Here is a 23,190-nt window from a genome sequence, read left to right on the forward strand (position 1 = left end):
AATCACTTAATCGCTTACATTGAGTGTTACTTCACAAAAGAACTCCTCGCTGTACTTGCAACCATTGTAAAGCAAAGCCCTTAAGACTCTCATAGCAATCAATGAGTATTGATCATCAATAAGTTCCTCCTGGCACACAGCACATGTCCGATACTACAGTGAGCAGTGTATAAATGTTGACCTGAACCGCAAACAAGTCATCTGGTGGATGTAAATGAGATGATTGCTTTCCTCTGGTGTGTGTGTGTGTGTGTGTGTGTGTGTGTGTGTGTGTGTGTGTGTGTGTGTGTGTGTGTGTGTGTGTGTGTGTGTGTGTGTGTGTGTGTGTGTGTGTGTGTGTGTGTGTAGGAGTGTCTATTATATGACTTATGGTTCCGGTAGAATCTCTGAACATCAGATCTCAAGTTACATCACCGCGGGGGATCGAATGGTTTCTATCCTGTCACGGGCGTTTTTGGAAGCTGCACCATTTTTTTTTTTTTTTACACCATGAGCCGCGGTGATTATTAGGCTTAAGGTTGTGGATTAGAGAGCGGCGTTTTATTGGAGGGTCTCGGCGTAGAATGGGAGCCCCCCTGCCGAGTGCATAGCTACAAAGTCGGCCCAGGCAACAGGGAAGATGAGTCTTTGTGTGGGTGTATAAACTGTGTCTGAAGCCTTGTGGATGTGCATTTTTAAACCCACTTGTTTGACTTTGCCCAGCGTGTGTGCGGATGTGTTTGTATGTGTGTGTGTGTGTGTGTGTGTGTGTGTGTGTCCTGAGGTAAAATCATCTCCTCTCTGCTGTCTGGGTCCCCGAGAGGCTTGTTAAGCTGCTGGGCCCTCCTGGAGCCAGCGCAGGGAGAGGCAGACATGACTGCAGCTCTGGAAAATGAAGCAAGACGCACCATTACCCCCAGTGCCGGCGTATTTGTTTTGCAGCATGATGTAAGCACCTCGGCGTTGTGCACACGGAATGAAGGACATATGCCGTGCATCCTGTAAAAAAAAAGCCCATTTGGCCCAAGAAAATCCTCGTTCTTCGGTCTCTGCCCCTGCAGTAGAAGAGTAATGTTGAATTTATATCCAAAGTAGTAGCTTGTAGCATTTGAAAATGCATTTACAGTACAACGCTGGGTAAAGAGAAAGAGGATGTAACACTTTATTATTCTTAAAGGTGATCAGGGCTGTAGCCAGGATTTTAGAATAGTCCAAAAATAAATTTTTTACTATAAATATCCCACATTTTAATTTAAAGGTTTCAATTATATCTTCCACAAATTATATCTCCTTACATGATGGTTTAAATTCTATTTAAGCTCTTTGTCTTCAGTCCCAGGTATGCAAATGTTTTATCCAAACATTTACAATTCTTTAAGTGGAATTTCCTTTTTAACCTTTTTTTTAAGGCCAAATGAATGTATTTTTGTGATTGTTCCTTAAAGGAATAGCTGTTTAGTTTAGCTTAGCTTTGGACAGAGCTAGCCTGCCTCTGTCCCAAGATCAGCCAGGTGCCAGTTGCCAGGCAACCACTGGAGACTTCAGGAAGTCACTGGTCCTGGCCCAGAAATAATGCATTACATAACCCCCTGTAAAATACTACTTTTGGACAGATTCAATAAATTAGACGTTTATTTAATGTTAATTAGTGAGTTTTAGAGGGGCTGGTAGAGCCAGACTAGCTGTTTCCAGCCTTTATGCTAAGCTAAGTTAGCTTTCACACTGAGTGTACAGACATTAGTGGAATGGATCTTCTCATAAAACTCTTGGCAATAAACTTTTCATCAGTTTATGGTTACAAATGTGCAAAGTCATATTCACAGCAGAATTCAGTCAAAACAATTAAGCGGCCGAGATTATAATCACGGGGCGATGGCCGTCCACTTAAAGTCCATAAAGGATAACGTTGAGTAACTGCCGGTTCATGATCGGAATCGTAAAAAAGCAGTCGTATCTCATATCGCAGGTGGATCGCCCGTTGGCGGAAATCCTTCCCGATTAGAGTCGCCGTCCGCATCCAGCTGTGGCGTTCATGCGAGTCAGACAGCTGAGGTAGTTAGTCGTTCCTGGGGGAGCGGCGGTTAGTCTGCTCTGCTGGGCGGCGAGCTCAAAGCCCACAGAGGGACGGTAACAGGTGTTGCTGTGATGCATGCGGAGCTACTTTCGTGGCGAGCGTTACCTGCCGACGTTGCTTCTCTCTCGCACTCGCTCTTACTCTAACTCTCCAGATGGCCGTCATACAGGATCAGTGATTCAGTCCTCTGGCGGCCATTGTGAGGGCGTAAAGAAAGAAGGGGAAAAAAAACAAAAAAAACAGCTTGTGATTTGTGATTTGTTCACGAGCCAATGACCAGGCAAAGTTGTCCCGCTGATTGCATGTAGCGGCGTGATAAGGCTGCCATGGCGATTGTCGCCACGCAAAGCAGAAAAACAGCACATGAAGCTTCTTCTTCTTCTTCTTCTTCTTTTTTTTGTGTGTGTTTCACACGCAGGTAAAATCCTCACAGGGGCTTATTTGGCGACTGTCGGGACTAACTCATGTTAATCCAGGTTCACACTTCAACCGGAGCAGGCGCTTGGCACCGGGATACAGACCAGATGAAGCCGTGATTCGTGCGGTTTTTCTCTCCTCAATCACTTTGGAGCAGGAAAAAAATCTGGAGCGCTCTCTTTCGAAAAAACGTCTGCTAAGAACACACTCACAGTAGCCTTTTGTAGCTATTGTTTTCTCCACACTAAAAAAAGTTGTTGTCCAACACCATGTAAGGTGTCAAATGTTATTTTTTTTTGTATATATATTGTTGGAAATGCTCATCCTTGCTCTTTAACATCAGCATTTATGGCAGCGGGAATCAGAAACGCAATATCTAAGGAAACCCGGTGGCTAGATGACAAGCCTGATTAAGCCATTAAAGTCCTTGATATGTATTTAGCATAATCTGGCCTGTCTGCAAATAAGGAGGCAGGGAGCTGCTTGTGACTGTTTTTTATCAAAAGCTGCTAGTTAGCTCAATCAAAGCAGCTGCTGGGAAGCATCAGCTTTAATTCAGCGTTATGAGGAATAGAGGGGAGCTTTCTCTCTCTCTCTCTGTCTCTCTCAGGGGTGAGGAGATTCATTTCTGTCATCTGAAGAGATGAGGAGTGATCTGCCGTGGCCCATGTTCCTCCCAGCCTCAGGTCCTTTCATGTTCTCAGCTTAATTTGAGCTGAACCAATGTTTATCATTCAGCAACCGGGGCCGAGAGGCTGGGAGGCTGGGAGGGAGGACAGCTCTGCTCCTGATCTGCTTCTTCTTCCTCTTCTTCTTCTTCTTTTTCCTTCGCTGAGATTGTTGTTTTGCTTGTAGACCGCGATGCCGTTCTCCCCCCTCTGGGTTAGATTAGAGCCGCTCTAATCTAGTCAGATAATGTTTTAATCAACATCTGCGTTTTTATTCATGCGGCGTTACACGATGACACTTTGTGTTGGCATAATTGGGAATATAATTTATCCATATTAGTTGCTGGAAGAAAAAAAAACGCACACAAAGTGATGATTATATTTGTTTATCGACAATATATGGATGAATTATTTAAAGTTTACACTGAGACGTGCATGGATTTAGAGATTAGGATAGCAACAGGATCTTCAGTGGTGCAGGATGGGTTTGTTTCTGTACCTGGTGGCTTAATACTCCATGCATGTGAAAGTATCATACCGCCAAAATAAAGGAGACTATACATTGAAAAGGAAAAGGAGACTATACATTGGTTTCACTGTTTTGTAAACCAGGCTTTAACGTCAGCACGTAAACCACGCAATCAATCTATATCTTCTTTTTTCAAATTACATTTGCCGTTCAATCCTTTCTTCTCGCTCCCTCTCCTCTCACTCAGCTGCACACTCCTCCTCGTCTCTCTCCAAAAAGCAAGCGGGCTGTCGCCTCTCCCTTCTGTCTGCCCCATCTGTGATGCAGTATGGGCCACTGGCTTGATAATGATAGGCGGGCGGAGCACGAGGCAAAGAGGGAAACAAACCAACCTGCTAAAATGGAAGACAAAACTCTAATCGGGAGCCTCGGCCGAGTCCAGCGGACGGTCTCTCCTTGCCGATCGAAGGTTTTGCAGCGGCGGCGTTCCTCCCACCCACACGACGTGCTTGGCGGTGGAGAGGGCGGAGGACGGTCTTGCTAACGCAGCAGATGTGAACCCTCCAGAAGCCATCGGACCAGAATTGGTACCATGTGTTTTTCCCCTTCCTCATCACCACCCCCCTCCTTCCTCCCAGCGCTTGTGTTAGAGCGAGAAAAAGGCCCAGGGGCTCGTTAAAACTTTAATATACTGTACAATCACAGTAATTGAGTAGAATTTTCAAGTTCTTCCAGTCATGGCTTTAATTTATGAAGTCCCCATGAAAGTTTAATGGATCAGCAGTTGTAGAGTCGCGGCTATCTAAATCATTCCGCAGCTATCTCGGCCCCGCGCCGCCTGCCAAGTCCCGCCGTTAGCGTCCTGTGCCCTAGAAAGATGGCCAGATTGCTCCAAAGGCATTGGCTGTTGCGGGACGTCTGTTCAACACATTGTGCACCTAGAGGTCTTTCACAGAGCCGCCCCGATTGGCCGAGAGCTACCGAACCGGGTGCTGGCACCGACTCTGATGCCGCTTCACCAAATATATCACTGTGGAACTTTGGAGTTTTCTTCTGTCGTGATATCGGCGCAAAGCGAGCGCAGGGTCCCTGTTGCTTGATGAGTGTAGTATAACACGTTCACTTAATTATGGAGCAGCTCTCGTGAGAGGCATTTCAGAGAATGCAGACAAGATGAATATATTTACTTCTCCCGCTCATGAATAGTGGGGGAAATGCAGCAATTTGCATGGCGTGGAGATATGATACGCCGCATCCATGTTCCGGTTTTTAGCAACGCCGGCCTGACCGCACATGAGATGTTTATTATTGTTATTAATATTTTGTCAGGAAGCGGGGGGCTCTGAGTGACACGCGGCCCTGGAAGGGGCTTATTAAAAGAAGTTATTGTCGGCCGAAGCTGTGGAGAGATGCAACGCGGTGATTAATGGTGTGTTTTACAGCTGACAAAAAAAAAAAAAGCACAGGGAGACTCAGACTCGGGGAGGACGGCGGTGAGAAATCACTACGAGGAAATTGCGAGGTATGCTCTACCTCTAATGAAAGAAAGCCTTCAGATGTGCATCATACCGGACGGCTAAAAAAGAAAGCGAGAATGAAAGCGTCAGATTTATTTTTGTTTTGACCTACTTAATGTTCTCCCATTCAGATGTTCCGTAATGAAGCAATCTGGGTCTTTTTTTATGTTATGTCATAATTGCATCATTTAAGCTCTGTTGACACCAAAATATATGTCATGCCTAAACAGTAAAAAGAGCCCATCTCAGTCATGCTACGTCTCAGACTCAGGACCCTGCAGACTCTTCCTTCAAACCACCCCAGTTCCCTATTTCCAACAAAAATAAAGCACAGAATTGAAGCAGGCTGGTAGCCATCTAGATGTCACAGTCCAGTGCAGTCCAATCATACCCCCGCCCCCCCCCCTGTCCTATCCCACACTGTCTGCCTTTAGAGGTGAAGTCAAAGCTGGCAGCCTACCCGTCTTATCAGCTTTTTTCCCATCACACACTTATCAAAGCTCCCTTTTCTTCTCCTCCTGCCACCCTTTTTTTGTTTACATTGCTCTTGTCACGGCAAGTAAACACCGGTAGTTATCTCTCAGATGGCAACATCTCAGATAAGCCACATCTGCTCTGTTGTACATCTGGCGTGTGTGTGTGTAGCGGCAGAGTGCGAGCTCGGCGATGGTGGAAATCCGAGCCGACTGGTAGAAGTGCAGCATTTCGTGCTGATGTGGTTTGTGGGGCGACGTTTTCCGGAGCCAGCTATGTGGAGATATGGATACTTTTGTTTTGCAACTCCAGAATCATGCTTACTTGAAATGATACTTAGAAATTAATTAAATTAAAATGAGCATTGTGCTCATTTCACATTCCAGTTTGATGATTCCTCAGTGTTGATGCTTTTTTTCCCTGTCTTATATCCTTGTAAATGGATTATTTTTGCGTTTTTTGATCAAACGAAGAAAAAAATGTCTTCTTCATATTGCTTTTTTCTATTTTACAATGCTTATAAACAATAGTTTTTCCCCAAATAATTTGTTCCAGCCCTAGTATACAGACTTTTGCCTGTATGGGTATTTGTATGTGTATGTGACTCTGTAGTTGCCCAGTAGAGGAGGCTGTGTATTCTCCATGGTGTGAGTGGAGCATCTCCCGGCCTCCTTCTAGCAGCCACCGGATTAAAATCTGACCCTCGGTAGTACTTGTGGTTCAAGCCTTTGCAGCCGCTCCCCCTCTCGCTCCCCCCTCTCTCTCCAGGGACACACTACAGCGAGCATGTCAGTCCCCGACCTCCCCAGTCCCTCGGGGAAGATCCATTCACGCCCAGGGGGGATGCCGGCTGCCAACGGAGGGGTTAGCAGTAACCACTAAGCACCGTAAACACGATAGCTTTGCACTCTGTGAACACATCCAGGGGCCTCGGCCGCGTGCTCGCTGTGTATACACTATCTGGTTCAAGTGATGTCAGAGGGGGCAGTGGATTTAAGGCGGTTTTAGTTCGACGCTAATCCCCTTGTAGCGAATGCCGTGGACGCGAGGACTGTCCCTGCCAATAGCGTGCGTCAACCCCACTGGATTAGCGCGTCCCGTCCCCTCCTCCATTCCGTTGGCATTGTCCAGCATGTGCTTTTTACCCCAATTTCTTTACCCCTGGCCTTAGTTTTGAATGTAAGCGTGGCGCCCAGTGCAAGCATGATCACTGCTGTAGAATGGAGTAGAGGCTCGCCCTAAAGGTGTGTGTTTTTTTTCTCCTGTTTGCGTGTGTGTGTATTCTTTCTGTGTGTCATGTTGTGCTTCTCTCCTCATGGATTTCTAATGTTTCCAGGGCTGAATTATTTAGAGTGGCTGCCAGCAGGGAGCTACATGATAGCACAGACTTAAGAGTGAGGGGGGGTGTACAGCTGCAGATCAGGTAAAAAGGTACCTCATGCTTCACCTTTTCTCTTCTCCGCTCCTCCCTTTTTTGAGTGTAACCAGAGAGTTGAAACACAAAACCCGGCTCTATTTAACGCCTTTATAGCCGTCTGCTTTATTGTCTTCACTGATGCCTAACTCAAGTGAGCAGTCGCATTTCGGTGGCTCCCTGGGCCAGCGTGGTCCCGAATGGTCTGAAGGTCAGAACGACGGGGCGGCAGGTCGCTGTCGCTACTGTGGCACCATCGCGGGTCGTAAGAATTCTTTGCCACTGGGTGGGCGGGACTGTGGAATGTGGTTTCACCATCACCCAGATCCCTGTGAGAAAGCGGATCGAGACCTGCAGCCCTCCCTGAAGATCCCACAGGACCGGCATGGGCAGCAGCTACAGAGGAAGAACTCTGCACCCGATCTCAGCAATAGCCTCTACCTCAGGCAAGTGATGGCAGGCCGAGCCTCTGCACCGCCTCAGGATTACTACCTGGCTGATGCTCCCTTGTCTGGTCAGCTACCTGAAGAGGCTGCGTTTTATAGGGATAACCAGCACCTGCTCACCAGATCAGCCTCGCATTATGGGCCCAGCTCCGGGGGGGTGAGGCCTACCTGGGATCAAGGACAGGCGAGGGCCACACCTTCCGTTCTGCCCTCTGCTTCAACACCTACCCCCGTGCCTCCTCCCCCTCCACCACCTCCCCCGCCTCCTCCACCACCTCCTCCCCCTCCCGTTCATGAGCTGAGCCGGTTGTACAGGGAAAGTCTAGGATCTAAGATGATCACAGACATCCACCGTATTGGTGGCAACTATTCCTCTCCTGCGGTCTACGGGGTTCACCCCCCTCTTCCTGTTTACGCTGCTGAGCCACCGTCGTTCTCTGCCTGCCAAGCTTATAACAATTTCAACAGCTTGTCCCTGGATCCTCGCCAAGCAGCCTCCGCCGGTTCATTGGTGGACCCAGCTTCTCAGGGAATGGACGGAGCTCTCCCCCGGGGTTATGGAGCTGTAGCCTCCCAACGGCTGCCTTATGATCCAAACTATGACCCCAACTCGGTCATGGTGGCTGCCACAGCTGGAATGGCCTCCGGCATGCAACATCAACATCCCAGTGCTGCAGACCCCAAGAAGATGGTGGACCCTTCCTTCTTGGCTTTCCTGCGAGCTGAAGGCTTGGTTGAGAGCACCATCACTCTCCTGCTGCAACATGGCTTTGATTCCACTGGCATGCTGGGAATGATGGAGGACCACGATGTCCGCTCCGTGGCGCCTAACTTGGCCCAGGCACGTGTTCTGTCCCGTGTGGCGCTTGGTTGCAAGACGGGCGGGTTGACTATGCGTGCCCGATCCAACAGCTTCAGCAATCGCACCGACCTCTACATGCAGCCCCAAGGCTTGACCATGGACCCCAACCTGATGCAGCAACCTCTCACCACCATCCAGACTATGTCTCCCAGGATGGGAGAGTTTCTTGGTAGAAGACCCAGCAGCGCACCCTCCCAACACCTCCTGGAGACTACCACCTACCCAGCAGCACGGCCCCTGACAACCGCAGCTTTCCCAGTCAGCCCTGGAGGATATAGTAGTGCCGTTACTCAAGGAAGACCCTTCTCCATGTATAATGCCCACACGGGTCTTGCCATGTCTGCTCTTGGACAGCAGCCTCCGCCAGCTCCGGGCATGCCTGGAGCAGCGCCCAAAACCTTCTCTGGCTCCCATTCCCCCATGGAGCTGATGAAGAGAGCCCCCAACCTTCCCCTGGCATCGCCAGTAGCAGCGCCAAGCCCGCTTCACAGCCCCCAACTTCTTCGGAAAGGGATCAATGCTGCCTCTGAAAGTACCAATGCTCCCGTTACCGCTTCCTCCACTCTCCACGTTCAAAACCTTAACAACACCAAGATGGTAGGACGTCGCACTGGTCCACCTGTCATAGTCTCAACCATGGCCACAACACCCGACACAAGTAATGTCAAACCTCACCTTTCTCACTCATTTCTTCAAACCCTCTCTCCCCTGTCCTTGTTGCTTATTTATTTCGATTTTTTTTTCTGTAAGTTTTGGGAAATAATTAATTTTTTGGCAAAATCAGATGCCCAGTTAGAATTAATTCTGTATATGATAGATAGATTTTTGGCATACTTCAACAGAAATCTAACTGACAGTCCTTTTTCAACGGGGGAGTAGCATGTAAGATGCATCTGACAAGTTAAGCAGCTTTGCTCGGAGAGGTCTTTTTTAAAATCACGCAACTATTTATACACGTATTGCAACGGGGTTGTGTCATTTGCCGGAGGGGATCCTGTCTCATCACCAAGTTAAAACATTTTTTTATGAGCAGCACTCCAGTTTTTGAGGTCATCGTCTTTTTTTTTTTTCTGCCATTTTCTTTCACTTGGTTTATATTGGTCAGAATCACTTTTTGATGCACCAATGTGCTTTTGGGGGTTGTTTTATAGTTCCACCTTTTGCTATTTTAAGGTTTCTTGTACAACTAAATACAGGATGTTTACTAGCTGTTCTGTTAATATCCTCCCAAACCTCATTTTTACAAGACAGACTTAGTAAATGTCTATAAAAGTTTATATCCTTTATGCAGATTTGCTGTCACTCCATTTTACACTGTACTTTCACATAATCAGGAGCTTAACTGCTTTGAATCCAATTACCCTAATTGGATGTATAGTTGTGTAGCCTGTAATGGGTAGCTGTTTTTTTTTATAGACTCCCTGTTGTCTGTTACAAACTCCGGTTGCTTTGTTTTGTCATTTCTTTGTTTGCTAAACTAACTCAATCATTCTTAAGGCAGACAGTAACATTTGTTCTCTGCTCGAACTGAAAGTTATTTGGAAGTAAATTTCTTCCACTCTGCGCTGTTTTTCTTAAGAAAAGCTTTACATTTTTTTGTGACGGTAATAATGAAAGAGATGTTTTCCTTCTGAAGGAGCTGCTGCATGTGTGGAAGACTATATTTATCTCCGTGTTTGTTGTCTACAATGGTGTATTCTTTTGAACCACATATTGCTGTGAATATGTTAGTGATTGCCTCCTCCGTGGCCTTATAGAACACATAATTAGGCAGATGTATTTTGTGGAACTTGTTTGTCTCATACAAGGTTAATACAAATAGCCTGGCAGCTTTTTGTGCTTGGTTTACTGTGAGAGTAAATTCACCAGCAAGTCATCATCCGAGCTTACTTTTTTTATATATATATATATACATAAAGGCATTGATTTTTTTCTTCTTTTTAACAAATTTATATATTTCTCTGCTGATGAAAGCTGAGGGAAGAATCCAATCTTTTGACCTTGCTTTCATGCCATGTAACCCCGTACGTCGCCTGCCTCTCTAATGGTTCTTTGTGCTGCTGCACTTGTTATAAAGTAATGACTTTGTGAAGTATGTAGGCGAGGTGTTCTTCAATTCCTTGAGGTGGGATCCGCATCCCCCCTCCCCCCCCTTACACTTTTAGCACAACAAACTCATTTGCATGTAGCTGACATTTGTTGCTTCAGTAACTTCATCTGATAATGGGAAGCCCTTGCCGCCGATCGGGAAAGCATACTTCTTAATTGTGTGTTGCTAGGCAACCTGGGTTTTTTCGGCGGTAATCAGAGATAGATAATCTTCACATTTAAGTGAAAGGGTAAAATTGAAGCCCCACATGCAGCGTTGCACATTTATTTTGTGCACTTGTTACTCGAGGAGCCATGTGCAGTTTGGAGCAGGAGAAAATTGAGTGAATATAATAAGATGTCGCGGGGCACTTAATGAAAACAATTCTCTCTACTTTCTTTCCCCCCTCTCTCTCTCTGTCGCCATCTGAACACATCGCGAGAGATTGCCTCTCATTTCCGTGCAAAGGCTTTAGCACACCAGTGAAGAGCCTCTCTTATTACACGCATGGTGTTTTATGTTCAAACATGCATATTGATGAAAAGTTGACACATTATTCCTTTTGCATCCACTGAATAAATTGGTTGTTCTTCCAATACCAACCAGTCCTCTCGTTATCATCTCGCATCAAAGCGTAAATTTACACATAGCGGCATAGAGGCGTCTGCATTTCCATATTGTCATATTCTTATTTATTCTTCCGAGCGAGGAGTTTTGAAAAGCAACGCCGTGGAATCAGTAGCCGCCTTTAAACATTCGTGTGTGGAGGTGCAGGTGGGAGGGCCCTGCCTGTTTACTCCTCTCAGCTGGGCGCTGTCTTGGTTGGCTAAAGCCATAAGTGGTGTTAATAATGGCATTAAACTGTTGGGTCGAGCTAAGCCGCGACAGTTCCCTTCCACCCAAAGTAGGGAGAGTCGCCTTGCAGCGCTCGCATTGGCCATGGAGTTGTCTGTCAGTAGCATCCCACAGAGCGGCACAGGTGGGTAAACCTGACTTTGGTGTCACGTGATGCAGGAATAGCCAACCCCGCTGGTTGGAGGCGCGATTGGCCTGCTGGCCTGCGTTTTTGTGTGCGTGCTCAGCAGATTACCGGAAGGTGGACCCTCGCGTGTTGTCCTCAAATACCGGCACGTGTTTTCCTTGTGGAGATAATCCGCAGGAGATCTTCAGCTGTGCTTTTCTGGGCTGGAGAATTAGGTGTGTGTTTGGGTGGGGGCTGGGCTCGTAGCTCACAGGAAGGAGCGACCGGAGATACTTGGCAACGGCCTTTCGTGGCCATATGGGGATGTGTCGAGTTGACGTGTGTTCACCTGTATAAGGCTGTTCTCTTGATGTCACTGTAGCCAGGTCCGTGTCTGCTCCTTCCTGGGAGGAAACATGGCAGATTTTCTTTTTGACAGAAAGCCATCAGGTGCGGCTGACAGTTATGCAACCATCCAGTGCTCCCATGGGGGGCCCTGAATGGGATTTTAATTTCCCTGCCTGTATTTGGAAGGACATCCAAGAGGATGCATGCCTAATTCGCTCCTCTGTCCTTGGCCAAACTTCTTTGTTTAGGTGTCTGACATTGATTTCACTGTTGCAAGGTACTTTCTGTCTTCCCGCTTTGGTTTCATGCTTATGTTGCCTCAAATGTACAACTCCAAATGATTTGTGTCTTGATGTATGTATGGGTGTGTGTGTGCAAACACAATGCTGCTGTCCCCTGGTTTCCTAGCACACATACACACAGAGCACAGATGTCCCTCTCTCAGCAGCAGGAAGTGTTTGTCTTCATCTGGGCCCCGTTGGGAGTGACAGCAGGACATTAGGACAAGACCTTAGGTTTCCTCTATCTGTCTCTTTCTTCCTTTGACTCAAGCGGTTTGCTGTGCGTGTACAGTGCAGTCGGAAAGCACGAGGACAGGATATTTCATTTTTGGACGTTACGTTAGCACATTGGATTTGAAATTGAACGGCTTCGAAATGTGCTGATTTGGAACGGGCCGATTGTGTCGGGCCTCCAGTGTTCCTTGAGAAGCGTCTAGAGTGCAGTCTTGGTGGCGTAACGGTTCATATTGTAGTAAAAACACATTTAGATTTTTATTTTCTCTCCCTGACACACACACACACACACACACACACACTCTAACTATCAGACTCCGATACAGAAGGTGGCGGAGGTGATCGTGGCCATTCAACACTCGTGTTTCCAAAGCGACCCAGAAGTGGTTCTCCGCTCCTCTAGGGCGCCTGACGGTTGTTTTTTTATTATTTTTTCAGGGAATGATTCAGTCAGTCCCTTGTTTACCCGCCACCGTGGCTGGTAGGCTGATCAAATTCACCCGTCACTGGCCAAATTGACCCACATTTGCCTGGTGACAGGTACCAATTTCCAGCCCTGTTGTGGTAAGCGGCGGATAGAGCGAGCCGTATGCCGGTTGGCCATGTAACAGTTAAGAGAGGTTCCCTTTCAATACACTGCACGGTTCAATAGCGTGCACTCGGCACGGCACTTCATCGGGTCCTCGGCAATACGCCCACAGTGTGTGTAGTCGATTGGATGAACTGTTGTCAAGGAAAATCGAAGGACAGACAGACGAAAACCTCAACCGATCATGTGTTTAAAGGTTCAGAAACCAATCAGACAAAGTTAAAATGTAAATGAACTCATTTCATTTTTGCTCATCAGCCATCAACGACTTTTCTTACTTTTTGCCTTCAACCTGGTTTTCAGCAATCAGCACTGAAACCTCATTTCAAATCTCGTGACTTTTTTCCATTTTCCCACCGCTCCGTATGCTCCTGTTGTGACTACGCCGTTAAAGGCGGCCGTTCACCTCGAGGTTCTTGAACGCTTATCCGCACGTCGTCGTTCTGTCATGTGTCTCCAGTTTCCTGAGAACCTGGTAAATGTTACATGAACTATCTGCTGCTCCATCTCCACTCGGCCTCCGTATTGTTTGTGTCCCCGGGGAAATATGGCCAGGAAAAATCTATTTTTCCACTGCAGTAGTTTTTCCTTTCAGGAAAAAAAAAAAAAACAAGTGAAAGAAAAAGAAAAAAAAGTGTTGTCGAGCCCCATCTCAATCTCCCCCCCCCTACCCCTCCCTCACCATTTTCTCATGGTTGATCTTTCCAAACCATCGGTTGCGTTCACAGAGGGATTAATGGTTTCTGCGAAGCCAGCCAACCCGTGGAGGGAACGGAGCCTTCGTACGAATGAGGAACAGCTGGTTTCCCTCTGCTTGTGACAGCTCGAGTGTGTGTGTGTGTGTGTGTGTGTGTGTGTGTGTGTGTGTGTGTGTGTGTGTGTGTGCGTGTGTGATCGTAGGAGCTGACCGCCGCCGCCGGGTCAGAAGTGATGTCCCCCGGTCCACAACTGGGTCTGAAGCCTTTTCATTTCATCATCTACTTTATTGCTATGAATGAGTTTGCATCGTGAGTTTTTGTTTCTGTGTGTGTGTGTGTGTGTGTGTGTGTGTGTGTGTGTGTGTGTGTGTGTGTGTGTGTGTGTGAGTGTGAGTGTGAGAGAGTTTTTTTTATGTCGGGGAAAACTTTACAGTTGGTGATGGACAATAAAAAAAATATACATTTGTGAATAATTTACTTGATGCTGGATTAATGATCTGACACATGGTTATTTTAATTTATTTTGGAAGTGCACTTTTCAACTGCGCAGCTTGTATTCCACATGTTTAATTTAAGATTAAATGGGTCCTAAATTTCATTTGAAATGGTAAAATATATATATATATATATATATATATATATATTTAATACAGAAAAGTCAAGAATTCAAACTGAAGGAAGATGTCTTTCACCATTTTGATGCACATATTTCATGTTGCATAGCGATGATTGGAGGCCAGCTGATTGGACATTGAACTGCGTGCTTAAAGGTCCCTGCTGTGTGTGTGTGTGTGTGTGTGTGTGTGTGTGTGTGTGTGTGTGTGTGTGTGTGTGTGTGTGTGTGTGTGTGTGTGTGTGTGTGTGTGTGTGTGTGTGTGTGTGTGTGTGTGTGTGTGTGTGTGTGTGTGTGTGTGTGCGCTCTCATCACCACATGTTATGATTGCTGAGAACAATCTTCCTTCTATTTTTGGGCTATGGTCATGTTTATTGTGCTGTTTTGTTTACAGGGTAGCGTCGATGCTCCTGCTGTAAGAATGGCAGCACTTTGATATAATCTCCCCAATTATCTGTCGTCAATTCCGCTGTATATTATTCCTCTCTCCGCCGCAGCTGGGGAGGAGATGGGTTTTCTGTGCGTGTCGAACGGCAACAGCTGCATCCACTAAAAACAGACAACTACCTCTGCACACCTCCCCAGTCCTTCGTTTTTTTTTTTATCTCCCTCCCCCTCTTTTCTCTCAGTCAGTGGTGGGCAGGTCACCCTGAATTATTCATCAGTGTGAAATGAAAAAGCTCATGGATATTGAATATCCCCTCTGAAGTGGTGGCCAACCTTGTGTTTTTTTTTCCCCTTCTTTTTTTTTTTTTTGCAACTGAAAGGAGTAAAGAGCGGCGGATCTCATTGCGGGGGTACTTCAAAGGTTAACCGGTTGCCTTACCGCGTGCACATATTTACTTTCTTCACGGTCTGTGGCCAGCGAGGAGGGGTTGGGAAAACGGGACGAAACACATCGAGGAAAAAGAGGATAGAATAAAAAGGTACATCTGTGTTCCTCCTCCGTCGCAGAGCTGTACCGGTTCCCAACGCTCTCCTGGAAACAAGTGCGCTGTGGTCGGCTGTGGTCGTCCCCATCGACCGGTTGTCATTAGTTTCCCATGTGGCCCGCTGTGCTCCTTTATTGTCCTCCTGCCTGCTCTTTTGTCCTGTGGTTTGATCTGTGGCCCGGCGGCTGCAAATCAATGCCGCTGGTTGCCATTCATTCAGCTCTGCAGCATGGACCTCCACAACATCTCCCATGTGAGCGCATGTGAATGAATCCTTCGAGCTTGTATCAAAATATGTTGCTTTTTACAAATTATAACATATCTGCGTCCACCTTTTTGCTTCATATGAAGAGCCTCCTTTATGCGAGAGATAATGGATGCAAACAAATGCACGAGTCGCTCTCATCGGACATCATGTCGCTATGACCCTTTCAGTTATTACCGTCCATTCTCCTCCATTCCTGATTTCTGCTGCAGCGTAAACAATTACTCAGGAATCCTTTTAAGAGTATTCCCGAGCCGTTCAAAGAGCGAGCAGCCGGGGCTTTAACCGGCTAACCTTTTCCAAAAGTATTCTTAACCGAGTTGTAATGACTGACAATTGGAGAGGGGAGGGGGGAACGCTATTTTATTTTCCTTGTCTTCCAGGAAATGCTTTTTTCGCTTGTTTCGCTGTCACTCGCAGGTAATTACTTCGGCCTTAGTGATATACATACAGGAAGCGGGGCGGCGCCGGCCCGGCTCGGAGGTGTCAGGTGTTCCAGGTGTCGTATCGTGTGATCCGGGGGCACGACACTCCAGTTACAGCTGGGTTTTTTTTCGGGCAATATGGTGGGCGGCGGGAGGGGGGAAGGGGCTCTGCTCAGCTAGAGAGGAAGTGTGAAATATCATCCGCCATGGTGGAGGTGAGGTGAATGGAGGAAGGTGGGCGGGGGAGTTTCTGTTCCAGAGGGCGCGGGAGATGAAGTGAGCGGCGGGGTCGCGATGATGAAAACGGCTGTAACTCTGACAGCAAAGTGAGCTTTAAAAAGGCTGTAAGTGGACACCTCACAGTATCTGATGGCCGACTCCTGGTTGACAAGACCCCCGCGACCCCGCTGTATTTATTGTAATGGTGCACAGCTGGGCTGCAGCTTCGATGGGTTAATAGCCATGTGACAGCTTTTTGGGGCGGGGGGGGGGAGCTAGGGTGAGAAGATGGGAGTGTGTGCATGCATGCATTTTATTTACTCGTGCACTCGGCTGAATAACATGCAGGGGCCACACTTGGGAGGGTGGGACTCTCTACTGCATCGCCACTCTCTCTCTCTCTCTCTCTCTCTCTCACTGCCAGGCCAGATGGCTCCTGTCACCGAGAGAGGAGGAGGAGGAGGAGGAGGAGGAGCGAGGGAAGGAAAAGGGGGGGGAAGGAGGGAGCCCTGGAGTCGCCCTTAACAGCGCCAGAGTGGCCCGTCCCCAGAGCCACCACATCTGGAGACCACCTGCAGCTGGCTCACCCTGCTTCCTCCGGTCCTCGTCCCTTTCCCCCCTCTTGGCTCACTTTCTCACTGTGTTTTTCCAGATAGGGGGGGGTGGCAGCAACGTGGGTTTGTGCCCATATTTCAGCAACTTTAGTGTGTCTCTGCGGGGGGAGGAGCAGGAGGAAGGGAGCGATGGGAGGAGGTGGTGGTCACGGTGGCGGCGGCGTGAAAGCATAGCAAAGTATCATTTTAGTTTATGACTGCAGCAGCCTCCGAGAGTTGTGGGTTTTGTATTCCTTATATTTCTTCTTTTATTCCTCCCCGAGTAAAGAAAGGCGGAGTGAGAGTGTTCGTTTTTCTTTCCTTCGCCCGTTCGCTGCAACTGATCCAGAGGCCACAGGGGGGCCGTTTCTGCCTGGAAAAATAAAGCCTGCCTGCCCTCCTTGGCTCCCCCCAAATAAAATGCACTCATTTGCATTCCCATGCTGTAATTTAGCCTCCCTCCCTCTCTCTCTGTTTCTTCCTCGCTCTCTCGTTCACGTCCACTATCTCACTGTCCCTCATCCCTACATCTCTTCAGGCCCCGGTCCTCGCAACTCCGCGGGGATTGCAACGTGGGAGGGGAAGAGAGGAGGGGAGGCAGAGAAAACAAAAGCAGAGTGGCAGTGTTGACTCAGGGTTGTTATCTGGACCGCTGCTCTGCTCTTGTGTGCATGTATGTGTGTCTACATACATGCCTGGGGGGGGGGTATATTTACCCTGGCTGCTGCTGCCACGGCAGGTGCCTTCCCAGTGGGTAAACCTGGGCCTCTTAAATAAATATCCACCGTGGGGAAATTAGACTTGCGTCACCAGAAACGACCACAACTGCTCTCTGGCTCCAAGAATGTGCAGTCGGCTGAAGATCAGCCATCTTAACTCGCAAATGCCAGAAAGAAGCGTCACTTAGGAACATTTCAGAGGACTTTTGGGTGTTTTTTATGGGGTAAAATGATAAACCAGTTATCTTCCTCCAAGGTTTTAGCTCTTAAGTTGTTGGACGAACAAATACGGTACGACTCGCCACTAAGACGATGCTGCATTATTCATCCCTCCGCTCGTGAGGTGTGGAGCGGGTAAAGTTATCATCACTTTGCTCGGCTCCGAATCAAGCGGATGAGTCTCTAAACTGGCTGCGTTTTCCCCCCGTAGCTCAGAGTTGTCGGGTCAGATCGGGGTCACATCACAGAGACGGCTTTTCCCTTAAAGGGCTCGCTGCTTTGGGGCCGAGTGCTGTTGCTCATGTTTGAAAAATCCCCTAAATGTCTGGGTTTTTTTTAATCAATATACTTAAACTTAACTTAAAGTTTTAAATTTTCTCATGTGTAGCAATGCAAATAGTTGTGGTGTCGTTTGCCTTTGTGGCGATCCACAGAAGCAATGAAAACTGTTGCCAGTGAGGTCTGTGAACGTTTAGTTATCTTAAAATATATTTACATACCACTAGAGATAAATGAGAACACGTGTGTTTTGTAATTTGGGTGCAGCAACAACTTTTATTACGAGAATATTAGCATATAAGACCAGTTAAGCCAAAACAAGTAATGGTAAGAGAGAGTTAGGAATGGAAAAAAACCTCTAAAAGCTAGCATGGGGGTATTCTCTAGGGTACAGCTGCTTCTTTGTAGACCCCCTCCTGCTGACCCCGAGTCCAGCATCTGAAACGGACCCCTGTGCCTCTGCTTGTAATGTGGTCAGCTGAAGCCTCATCTCCCAAGCAGCAGGTTGGCCCCTTCTACCATTCCCTTTTTCTTACAATCCCTTTAAGTGCTTTAGGGGGATTTAACAGGCCTCTACATCCAGAGTCCTCTCAGCAGCCAACTTCCAGCACTTACAGGGAAAGGGCGCTTACAGCCTAATTAGGCCCGGTCAAAGAAGAGGGCTCCCTCTCGGCGGTAAATCCACACGGAACCGTGAGGAGGCTCGGGCCATTTGTCGGGTCTCCCAGACGTGACCGTGGCTCTTGGTCCTCACTGTGCTAAAGGTCAGGGCTTTAAGAAGTCACGCAACAGATGGGAGACTCTGAGCTCCCGATTCTTGAGCTCTGAATTTGAGATATTATAAGAACATCGAAAGAAAATGACCCAGATTCTTCTAAAGGCTTCACATTGGATTTTAAATTCTTGCTCACACCCTAAGCCAATGTTAATAGAAAATAATTTAGAGATACAAATACAAATGAGCAGGCTATAAATAAAAAATGACACTAAAATCAGTTTTTCACAGTTTATTTAAAATATTCATACAAGATTATTTCAGTTTTTTTGGAGGAGAAAAATAAGAACTCAGAATAAATAGATAAAAAGCTTTAAGTATTGATTAGTTTAACATTGTGTGGTAGTGACTTGGTTGTGTGTAGTTAATTAAGCTCAAAGGTGCGGTTGTGGCTTGGCTTTATGGCAACAGGGGCTGTGGGGCAAACAGATGTAGCCTTCAGGACTAGTTTAGACCCGGGTCTGGCTGCTCCACATCTGAAAGAGGAAATATGTGTTTGTGTGTGTCAGGGGGGGGACCTGCTGTGCCAATCTGTTCTCATTAGTGTTTACTCGCCCCCCTCCAAACATGTGACAACATGCTGGAGTCAGAATCATATAGCTGTTTGTTCACACACACCCTGTCCAGATACCTTCTCCCACCGAGACCTGAATCCTCCTGGGCTCATCAGCTTCGGGTTGGCGGGCCACGGCACCTGCTGGAGAGATGGGAGAAAAGTCCCTCTAGGAATTTGTGAACTTGTGATCATAAGAACGCAAATTCAAACCAGTCCTTTTTGATATTTTTGAAAGATTTGGAATTTTAAGCAATTCATGCCCCAAAAAATTCAGTCCAGAACCACTTTCAATGGTTAATAATGAGAAAATAAAAGGCAAAAAGTTACAAAAATTCTCTTAATACCTAAAATAAATAATTTTATACGGAGTACTGCGGTTACTGAGTCGAATGGATTCGGGTAGAAAGGACATTTACAGAAGCGTGCATGTCTTCCTACTCACTGAAACTTGCTGCTTAATTTGCTAATTTATAGAAAAAAATATATAAAAACTGTTGGAATGCAGCCATTCTGGGCCGTGTAATCAACCAAAAAACTCCTCCTGGAGGAGCCGAACATCAACAATACCTGTGACCTGAACACCGGTGGTCAGATATAATCTTCAACTACTTACATCGGCGCTCAATACTATTTGACCTCTTGACCCACGGAGTTGTCTGTTATCAGTGGCCACCATTCACAGAACCTCCGGATTCTTTGATATGTCCGCCCTCCCTCCGTCGTCTTCTTAAAAACATCGCCAACCTCGCAGAAAGGCTCTGTGTTTGAGTCGCTGTGATCTGCCACGTCCCGTATTAAAACATTGCTGTCAGTCAGACCCCCCCCCCCTATTCTGCTGCACATCCTCTAATGTTATTGAAGAGAGAAAGATCAGAGGGGCAGCCATATCCCCACACTCCATCAAGAGTGAGTATATGTGTGTGTGTGTGTGTGTGTGTGTGTGTGTGTGTGTGTGTGTGTGTGTGTGTGTCTGGCCGGCTGGCAGGAAGTGGGGGGCTGCTGCTGCCTTTGATGGTCACACTCCCTCAGATGTGTCATTGCTGCAGACGGCGTCTCGGCCGACATGCTGCGTCTCCGCTCGCCGCCGAGAAACGACAGCCTGATAGACACCCTAAACTCAAGGAGCATAAAAAAAAAACGCACTTCAAGTGGATGCGCACAATTATTCTGCAAAAAAACAAGAAAAGTGTCTTCACACCAGGGTGGGCACTGAGTCCCCCCTCCAAAACCCCCTCCGCTTGGGCCGTTCCACCTTTCCACTTTACTGTCAGTGATAATCGGTTCTGGCGTGTGACCGCGCCGGGCTCTTTGTCTAATGGTCGCGCCTGTCATGCAGCCGGTGAGGTGTGTGTGTGTGTGTGTGTGTGTGTTTATGTGGCCGCGCTGCAGAATTGCAGGGAGGCTCCGGTTACATTGTTATTCTAAACAGGGGTGTTTTTCAGCCGCTCGTCCTCCTCGCAGTCGTTGGGCAGAGCGATCCGTCAGCTCGCTCCCTCCTTCCTCATCCCTCCGGAGACCGAACTGTGAACTTAACACACTCGGCTCTGATGATTTCCCTGATGGTGCAAAAAACAGCCAACTCTACAGCTGTAATGTTATTGCTGGAGTGGCTTGAATGTTGCATTGTTCCTCTGGTTTTAAAGTGTGTGTGTGTTTCGGTGTGTTGTGTGTCTGTGTGTGTGTGTGTGTGTTTCGGTGTGTGTACTGCATATTCACAGTGAGGGAGGGGAGAGTTAGTGTGTATGTCACCATTTCAATCTCTTCCCGGTAACCCACAAAATGTTGGGGTGGGGTGAGGTTGTGTTTTTACTGAGTGTGTGTGCTTGTGTGTGCGTGCGTGTGTGTGTGTGTGTGTGTGTGTGTGTGTGTGTGTGTGTGTGTGTGTGTGTGTGTGTGTGTTTGTGTGTGTGTGTGTGTGTGTGTGTGTGTGTGTGTGTGGTGTTTGAGGTGTGTTGTTGAGGTCTAGATGAAAGTGGAAAAGCAGAAGAGGAAACAAAATAATCGAGAGGGTGAGGGAGGTGAGGCTGGGAGCAAACGAAAGCAAGTGTGTGTGTGTGTGTGTGTGAGTGTGTGAGTGTGTGTGTGTGTGTGTGTGTGTGTGTGTGTGTGTGTGTGTGTGTGTGTGTGTGTGAGAGAGAGAGAGCGAGAGGGAAGGGGGCAGTCATTCTTAAAACACTGGAGTCCAGATCAGAAATAAAACATAAAAACGGGGAGAAGGAGGAGGAGGAGGAGGAGGAGGAGGAGGGGAAATGGGAGGAGGGATTGTGCTGGAGTGTGTGTTATGTGTGCGGATCCTATGAAGTGAACGCAGCCGGGGAGTAAATTGTGCGAGCCCAGAGAGCTCCGCTCTGCATGTTCGAGCTGGCACTTTTGATTTAGACCGAATATTTTTTTTATTTTTTATTTTTTCTCCCACAAGATCTTTTTACTGCACCTCCTGGTTTATTATCAGACAAAGGCAGGGGGAAAAAACAGCTAAAGAGACCTAGAGAGAGAGAGAGAGAGAGAGAGAGACCCACAGTGAATAGATGTTGCGCAGCTGACAGCAAGAGGAAGCGGCAGAGAGAGTTTCCAGCCATCGCGCTCTCCGACCGCTGCCTTTTCTTCCTGGGAGATTAAGAGAGAGAAAAAAAAGGACAAAAGCGTCTTTTTCCACCTCCTCCTCCCCCCCCTCACCCCCCCACCTTCTCCAGCCCCGCTACCATCCGATCACCAGCCTGCACGCCGCCGGTGTATGGTGCTTTTCTCTCAGCCCTCAAAGGCAGGGACTGAAGATGATGCAGCCGGGGGCTTAGTGAGAGATCGCTCCACAAAAAAAAAAAAACAACCCTTCCCCTCACCAACCAGACCAAGAGGAGCAACTCCAGGGGAGGGGGAGGGGGGGGGAGCTGAAGGAGAGGAAGAGGAGGTGGAGAAGAGAGAGAGTGACGGAGGGGGGGCACCCTCCTTGGATTATTGCAGAGGGTCTTCCATTCCTCTTTTTTTTTGCTCCCCCCTCCCCCCCCCCTCTCCACTTGACTCAATCATTTTCTGTTTTTGCTGCGATGTGTAGTTTTTAAGACGAAGAATGTGGAGACAACATTTTCCAGGCAAGCAGCACGTTTCCTGTTTTCTTTTCTGGATGTCTAATAAAGTCTGGCATGTGGGAGGTGGGAGGGAGGTAGGTGGACGGGGAGATGTAGGGGGGGATAAGAGAAGTGTGTGTGTGTGTGTGTGTGTGTGTGGTCGGGGAGTCCAGCATGTAGTCGTTTCAAGGTCCTGTGCCGCTGCACTTACCCTCCATGTCTTTTGGCCCGGTCTCTGGGCTCCGAGCGCGCTCCGTAGCTCGGGGCAACACCGGAGAATAAAAGAGCGGGAAAAACAGAGGGGGGTGGGGGGTGAGATGGTCCGGCGTGGCTGTGCCGTGGATGCTGTTGACACCCCGCTTTTGTCCCGCGGCGGAGTGTGGGCCCGGTCCGCCCATGGACACAGAGGGTACCATTTAAAAACAGGCGTGCGCTCATTTTCTTGGCAGGGGACGGGTTGGTGTGGCGGGCAGCCGGGTGGTGACAGGGGTGGGGCACTGGCAGTGCAGGACAAGTGGCCTTTGTGTGCTACTTTTGGGGAAGTGAAGGGAGGGAAGGGCATGGGAGGAGGCTGCCAACAAAGGGTGCTTATACCCCCCCCCCCCCCCCCCCCCCCCCTGTCCCTCACCCTCTTTACCCCCTCTCTTCAACCACTACAACTCATGCAGTGACCTCGCGCTGTCACGGGCAGATGAAGGGGTTGTGTGTGTTTATGGCAGGTTGTGTGTGTGTGTGTGTGTGTGTGTGTGTGTGTGTGAGTGAGGAAAGTAGTAAATGAGTAATTGAGCCCCAGCAAACCAGAAGTACAGACTCTGGCCGGGTGCCATCTGAAAAAGGGAGGAAACTCCAGCAATGAAAACAAAGTGTTGTTTGACCCGACGGCACATCTGTGCGTTCCGTCCAAACTTCTCCGCTACGCCGCGGTCCTCGGCAGCTGCTGGCGGCCGGCCAAACTCGTGTGTGTGTGTGTGTGTGTGTGTGTGTGTGGGTTCCCTATTCATTTGCTGCCA

The 23,190-nt window shown here is 48.0% G+C and overlaps 2 protein-coding genes across 8 annotated transcripts in view; one reads left to right on the top strand and one right to left on the bottom strand.

Annotated features, from left to right (window-relative positions):
- bub3 (BUB3 mitotic checkpoint protein) overlaps nt 1–23,190 on the bottom strand; it is a 347,592-nt gene that overhangs the window by 90,365 nt on the left and 234,037 nt on the right. The window lies entirely within an intron of this gene.
- The window catches only part of ctbp2l (C-terminal binding protein 2, like), an 84,014-nt gene that overhangs the window by 35,323 nt on the left and 25,501 nt on the right, over nt 1–23,190 (top strand). For 2 of the 7 annotated variants that reach the window (XM_084040750.1, XM_084040749.1), the window contains exon 1: nt 7,780–8,978. The exons of 3 other annotated variants lie outside the window; for them this stretch is intronic. In XM_084040750.1, coding sequence (XP_083896876.1) covers nt 7,793–8,978 — 1,186 coding nt within the window. In that variant the 5' untranslated portion in view covers nt 7,780–7,792. Of the gene's footprint in view, nt 1–7,779; nt 8,979–11,297; nt 11,389–22,071; nt 22,205–23,190 lie in introns of those variants that run through there. 2 more of the 7 variants (XM_084040754.1, XM_084040755.1) reach the window with 2 other exon arrangements.

Source organism: Eutrigla gurnardus, assembly GCF_963514095.1.
Source record: "Eutrigla gurnardus genome assembly, chromosome: 22".
Lineage (NCBI taxonomy): Eukaryota > Metazoa > Chordata > Actinopteri > Perciformes > Triglidae > Eutrigla > Eutrigla gurnardus.